This window comes from Camellia sinensis, chromosome 10 (genome assembly GCF_055761805.1).
Source record: "Camellia sinensis isolate YWXY chromosome 10, ASM5576180v1, whole genome shotgun sequence".
Classification (NCBI taxonomy): Eukaryota; Viridiplantae; Streptophyta; class Magnoliopsida; order Ericales; family Theaceae; genus Camellia; species Camellia sinensis.
The window spans coordinates 179,607,483-179,614,703 of record NC_138970.1 but is presented as its reverse complement, the minus strand read 5'-3'; the positions used below and the strand labels follow the sequence as shown (position 1 = coordinate 179,614,703).

General features: G+C 32.3%; 1 protein-coding gene across 1 annotated transcript; it reads right to left on the bottom strand.

Moving 5' to 3' along the window:
* Window positions 1-1,218: 1,218 nt before the first annotated feature.
* LOC114312648 (REF/SRPP-like protein At1g67360) lies at window positions 1,219-4,502 on the bottom strand. The gene is made up of 3 exons (XM_028258914.2): window positions 4,231-4,502; window positions 3,908-4,138; window positions 1,219-1,960 (listed from the first exon to the last, which is right to left on the bottom strand). Exons 1-3 carry the CDS (start codon window positions 4,243-4,245, stop codon window positions 1,514-1,516), a joined length of 693 nt encoding a protein of 230 aa, XP_028114715.1. The 5' UTR covers window positions 4,246-4,502; the 3' UTR covers window positions 1,219-1,513.
* Window positions 4,503-7,221: the final 2,719 nt, after the last annotated feature.

Below are 7,221 nucleotides of genomic sequence, written 5' to 3'. Positions count from 1 at the left end.
CTGTTAAGACACAAGGCACGTCATTTGATTACTTTAATTCTGTATGTCATGCAAGACGAAGACCATGAACTTCATGCATGTTAAAAACTAACTTCCTCACTCCAAGGTGATTTATGAATATTTTTCCCCAAGCTATGTTCACAGAGCTACCCTCTCATGCCAAGCACAGATATATTTTAGATGCAGAGTTTGATAGTCATGGTTCTACACTCCGTTATAATTGAATGTTTTCGTTTCACTGGTGCAGGAAGTTCGAGTCATTCATTGAGAGCTGTCTTCAAGTATGGAGGATTGCAATGATAAGTTTCATCTTCATTCTGTTAGTCATGTGTCAACAGGATTGTAATGCATGAATACTTGCTTCTCTATTTGGGTTTGAATGAGGGCCCACAGAACAAAATTTGCTTGCAGATATTCTTGGGAATGCTAATAAATGTTGCTTTTAAGATGCACTTTTTTACTTCTCATCTATAATAATAGATTTAATATGTGAATGTGGGTTATTTGTGCGAGCTAATCTTCTTGACCATGATTCAAATGATTGAGAAGTGTAAAACCTACCCGAATGGCAGTTTCCCATCTACATGGACTAGAATTATGGAACATGCTGTAGCATAGTTGTTAGTTGAGCCTTAAATTAGATTGTGCAGTACTTGTGTATTACGTCAGGGCTCAATAATATGTACAAATGAAGTAGCAACTTTTAAATTCTTCTTTATAGTTCGACTCTTGGAACAAACATATATGGACTTAATTGACATATAAAAAGTGCAACTGAGACAATATGTTTTTATTTTTTTATTTAGTATTGTTAAAGTAGCGGATCACAATGATATGTGATATCTTTCACTAATTACAAATGGTTAGCATAAATATGAGTAATGATTTATGAACACAGAATTTATTCAAAATTTTTTACATTGTCAAATTTTCACTTGTCAGAACAATTTTTTGTTTGCAAAAGAAAATGTTATACGTCACTGATTTTTAAAGTCTACGATAGAATTTTTCAAATATGACAAAAGCTTTTCATATACATTGTCTGCGCATTTCATCTTTTCTTAAGTCTTGTTTGACAATTGCATATTTTAATTAAAAAATTATTATGAATTATTATTATCACTTTTTTAATTTTTTTATTAAAAAAATTAAAAAATTACAAATGAAGCTCGAATATAAATGGGTATGCCGAATTCTATAATCTAAACACAATTTAAATTTCCCTGTCCGTACAAATACCAATTATTGAGCAACGTGAATGAAATACAATCTACAAGCAGAGGAATATGCTCTACTACCTACGGAGAAAGTTTGATATTTAACTCAGGAAATTCTGGTCATTTACATTTACACTCCAGGTATCAAGAGAAACACAGGAGGTCCAACAATAGTCAATATGCACATAACTACTACCAGGCAAACTTTTTCCACACATCACATTACTAGGAAACTCTCATACCAAACTACTACCATTCAAAGCCAACCAACCCAAACATGGTGCACTTGCCTCTTATTACATCTCTGTTTCTTTTTCGGCAGCACATGGAGCACAAGCTGGACCTTTCTCCGCTTCAACCTGCTTATATGCCTTGGCTATCTCATCTACAGGAACTTGAGGAAAGTAGCTGAAGCAAGTATAACCCTTGGAAGACAATTCTCCGATCCTTTTGTTGTACTTTTCTGACCAGTGAGCAATGCGGGGAATAGCCATCTGTGCCATCACGTGGAGCACTGGAAACTGATTGGTTACGTACCAAAACCTCGCCAAAATGCTCAAGAACAAACTAACATATACAGTGCCAACATAGTGAATGGCAGCAGACGGGCCACCAACTTGGGCCTCCTGGACTAAGGTTTGGGCTACGTGTGATGCATTCTGGACCATAGACTGGGCTTTGTCAACAACCATCTTGGCAGAAGGTGGAGCACGCTCGTCAAACTTGTTTGCTGCTTCATCTGCCTGCCGTTCACAACAAGTGTATAATTAATTCTTAAGCACTATTAGTGTCCATAAATTATGTTTCAATACTATGATTAAATCAAGGAACAAAACTGTATTGCCATTTACAGCACTTTCAGCATGGTATACATATAGACAAACAATATGAGGAACTATGACAGGGATTTAGAACAGGAATCACCAAGCATATAAATTCATCACCAGCATGTCACAGCCATCATGAGATGAATCTCGGCAATCCACTTACAATTTGAAAATTCAACAAATTTAAGGTAATAGCAAAGAATGCAATTAGTGTTGATTTAAGGAAAAATAACCACTAGTGAGGACTAGTGGGTCCAATGTTTCTCTGCCACGATCACATATTTCTCAACAAAGTTCACTAGGATACTGAATTACATCCTTCAAAATGACTGACTCCTCAATTAGAAGTGAAAAAAACAGAGGAGAAGACTAAAAGAAAAAAAAAATCCTTTATCAATAAAGAAAATTAAGAATGCCAACTCTCAATATACAATCCACATCAGATTGTTTTTCAAAATTTGAAAACAAAACAGAGGAGGAGAAAGAACAGATTTAGATTACTAGACGTTTGGGCATATACTGTGCATGTGTATGGAGCAGTTCAATCATTGTTGTTACTCAAGTCTGAAACAGTTAAATCTGAAAGAGTATTTTAGGTGTAGAAAAAATTGTGACAATTTCACAAATCGCATAAAAGATAGGTGGCAAAAAGAAAAAATGGATAAGACAAAAAAGTAGCATAATCAAGAACCGTGTACAACACACACACAAAAAAAAATGCACTAGCTATTCTATAACCTTAATTGGATCGTTGAGTGTAAAGAAAATAAACGATTATAGTTTCTCACCTAGGTAAGGAAAAAAAATGATTATTTCTTACCTTGTTTGTATTTAGATGGGTAGTTTAGGTAATATAATTTTTTTTATAAAGAGTAATTTTGTTTTCTCACCAAATCTTACCAGGTTTGGAGATTTGTCATTCTCACCAATTTTCTTCCCTTTCTCATCATTTCTCACCTCATTAATTTTTATTTTTTTCATAAATATTTCTCATCTCATTAATCATCCAAACAAGTGATAAGAAACCTCATTCTCTCCAGTTCATTTCTTTTCTTTTCTTTTCTTTTTTGTTTTTTCTCACCAAACCTTTCAATCCAAATAGAAATACAAAATCAACAAGATTCAAATATACTGACAAAGAAGCCACAGCCACAGATATCATTAACTAGTGAATTCAAGTTGCTGATGACATAAACCAAACACACATACACATGATATATAAAAGATACACATAATCGCAAATATTCGCACAAGAACGTACTATCAACCAGTAGAAAGAAATACACACTTCGCATATACATGCATCATGACAAAAACACATACACCAAGGATAATATCACATAATTAATATGTTCAATTATTAACTATTACTTGTAGAAATTGAAACAACCAAGAATTCAACATTCGTTCACAACTTCCTCAATCAAATTCTGTAATATAGCATAATCAATACAAACAATCACAAGAAAATCACAATCAAAGTCACATACTCGATCTTTAGCAGGATATATATATATATATATATATATATCTAGATCCACATATAAAAACGTATTTCAACTCAAGAAACACTCTATTAAAACAATAATAACGCTGATTAGTACCTTCTCATCAAGTTAACATGTTCAACTATTAACTATTACTTGTAGAAATTGTAAAAACCATTTCCACAAGAACTCCACATACTCGTCCACAACTTCCTCGATCAAATTCCGTAAAATACAGCATAATCAATACGAACAAGCACAAGAAAATCAGAATCAATCGATCTTTAGCAAGATATATATATATATATATATATATATATATATATCTAGATCTGCAAACAAAAACATTTCAAACAATAATTACACAGATTAGTACCTTCTCATCAAGGAAAACAAGGAGATCACTAGGTACACCCTTGAATTTCTCGTAAACAGGCCCAACGACAGTAGTCACAGCACTCTCCACCGTCCCGACAGTCGATTTCAAAGGACCAGAGTTCTGCTTCGCGTATTCGTAGAGATTCGAGACGCAAAAAAGAGCGTTGATCGCAATCATCCTCACAAACCCTAGGCGTTTCAGTTCTCTATCACTGTTCTCGATCTCGATCTGCAAAATCAAAACGAAGAAAAGAATCATCAAAACGGCAAAAGAATCATCAAATTGAAGAAACAACAATAGGAGAATCGACCTACACAGACCTTGTTCGAATCCATTTGAATGCGTTCGTGGTAATTCGAGAGCTCTCTCGTCTTGTTCTTTGATTGTTCGAAAGTGAAAATGATGAATGGGTTGGAGCAAGGGATAGAATATATATCGTACAGTATTAGTGACGGAAGTACTAGAAACTTCCAGTGATCTGAGACGTCCGATAGGTTTCGCGGTCCGTGTGAAGCCACGTGGATGAAATGTGGGGCCTAGTGAGAGAGATTCTTCTTCTGGTGCTTTTTCCTAATTAAACTAAAATACCAAACTAATTTGTAGGCCTAATTTTAACGGATTTCTCAAAATAAATTGAAAAGTTGTTAGAAATTACGTTTTTACTGTTTTTGTAATCTAACTTTAGAAAATTTGTAAAATAATTAAAGACGTGATTACAAACTACGTTTTTAAGGAAATTTGATTTATAAATAAAGCGTTATTTCTAACTATGCTTTTAAATAATTTTTTTTAATTCAGAAAACGTGGTTAAACGTGATTTCTAACTACGCTTTCTTAATTATGCTGTGTTGTAAATAAAACGTGATTTCAATAACAGACCAAACATCACGCACCCGCAAACACTCACTCACTCACTCACTCTCTCTCTCTGACACACTCACACACACACTTCCACTCATATCAAACATATATAATTTGTAATATATATAAATTTTATTTTATAAAATTGAGATGAATATTAAATATATAATAATAATAATTTATAATAGCAAATAATAATCAACTATATAAAATAATTACTTTTTTATTTTAATTCTTATTTTTTTTTATTTTAGTGTTTAGGGATAAATTTTTATTTTTTTTTATTTCAGAGTTTAAGGTTTAATTCTTACAATTTATTTATTTTTATTTTAGGGTTTAGGATTTGTAAAAAAAATAAAATTTAAGAATTAAACTATAAATTCTAAGGGAAAATTGGCCTAAGGTCCCTCCTCTACTTTTGATCGGAGGAGAGGTCCAAAATAATATGTCTTGATGGCTAAGGTCCTTCAGATTTATTTTAAGTTGTAAAGTACCTAAACTACCCTTCTTTTATAACATAAATTTGTTTGAATATTATATTGTTGACTTCACGATGAGATTTTGGAAACCGAATTCGCAGTAGAGATTTTGTCAGAGATTGCAGTGGAGTTGACGAGAAATTTGTTTGAATATTATATTGTTGACTTCACGGTGGAGATTTCGTTGGAGATTTCAGTGGATTTGACGAGAAAGATTGCTACGATTGTGTAGATTTCGACGGAGATTTCAGTGGTGTTACAGTGTGTTGATCGCGTAGATTTTCAGTGAAGTTGAATCAGGTTTGTTTTCGATAGAGATTCCAAATGCATTTTTTATTTTTGTTTTGAATTTTTGTTTAGAGAGAGGCCAGCTTGATAGAGCTGATTTTTATTTTTGGAATTAATTTTTGATTCTCTGTTTTTTTTTTTTTTTATCAATTTCAAAGAGTGTTGACAGTGTGTTGATCGCGTAGGTTTTTGAGTGGAGTTGAATTAGGTTTGTTTTCGATTTAGATTCCACATGGATGTTGATTTTTGTTTTGAATTTTTGTTTAGAGAGAGACCAGCTTAATAGAGTTGATTTTTATTTTTGGAAATAATTTTTCATTCTTTGTTTTTTGATCAATTTCAAAGAGTGTTGACAGTGTAGTTGATTTTGATGTTTAGAGTTTATTTTTCGTGCTCTGTTTTTTATCAACATGCTGATCAATGATAAGTTTTGTTCTATGTTTTTTCAAACCAGAGAAATTTCATTTTCTACATTTTTGTTGGTATAGTCCAAAGAAAATTGTAAGTTTGTTATTATAATCCAACGAAAATCACAGAGAAAATTATAAGTGCATATGGACATATTATTAGAAATTTCTAATGCAGATAGAATCTGAGAAAGTGAATGTAAGTTCATAAATTTCTCTGGACTTTTGTTTGTAGTTCAGAGAAAATTATAAGTTTGTTACTCACTTTGAGTTTGTAGTTCAGAGAAAATTATATGTTTGTAGAAGATAAATAGAAGTTTTTGTTTCTTTAAGGAAAAGTTATTTTTTGTGTTTTTTCTTTCAGTTTAGATGGACAATGCAGTATTTTTTGTTATCTTGAAAGTATATATAAGTTTGTAAATTTCTCTGGATTTTTCTATGAGTGCAATATTGCAGAATGACACATAGAAAATTGTTAGCTTGTAGTGAGGTGAAAATCACATAGAAGCCTATAATTTCATAATAGATATTCTGTGTGATTTTTTTCTATGATTGTGTTTAATAGTTAGCAGTGAATTTCTCAGTGATTCTCTTTGGATTCATTAAGTTTCTGTGATTTTGTTTTTTGTCATATTGAAGGTGAATATAAGTTGTTGATGTCTTTGGACTTTTATTTTAAGTCCAGAGAAAATTATAGTTTTTAAAAATTTCTCTGGACTTTTATGTTGTTCTTTTGAAGTGTTTTTATGTTAAACAAATTATTTTTCTTATTTTTTCTTTTAGTTTCAATGGACAGTGCAGTGTTGTTGCTGTGCAAATATGGGAATGATACTATTGTCATTAATGTTTCATGCGAATTGAATTTTGAGAAATTGGTTGGCATTTTGTGTAAAACATGGGAGAATTTGAAACCTGAGACTATGTTTATTTCATATTCTATTGTGGGTCATCCGAATTGTATGGTTCGAAATAATATTGATTTTCTGAATATGTTGAGGGTTGTTTGTGCACGCGGTGTTGATATAGTTGATGTTTCAGTTACTAGATGTAGTACTTCTGATGAAAAGAATGAAGTGGGGTCTAATTGGGTAGATGTTGTAGATGGTGAGTGTGATAGGCTGGTGGATATTGAAAGGAATTCACTCTCTAAGTCTTGTTCTCACCAAGAAAAGGTGTTATTGTCGGCTGGTTGGCGAAATAATATTACGAGTGTTGGACAAAAGTTTGAGGGTGGTGTGGTTGAGTTTCGTATTTTTTATGCAAGTATGCTATTGAG

What these genes read in the sequence shown, in the direction of transcription:
- LOC114312648 (XM_028258914.2), bottom strand. An exon ending in TTGTTTTCCTTGATGAGAAG is followed by an intron (nt 1,961 to 3,907) that starts GTACTAATCTGT and finishes TGTGAACGGCAG; the next exon opens with GCAGATGAAGCAGCAAACAA.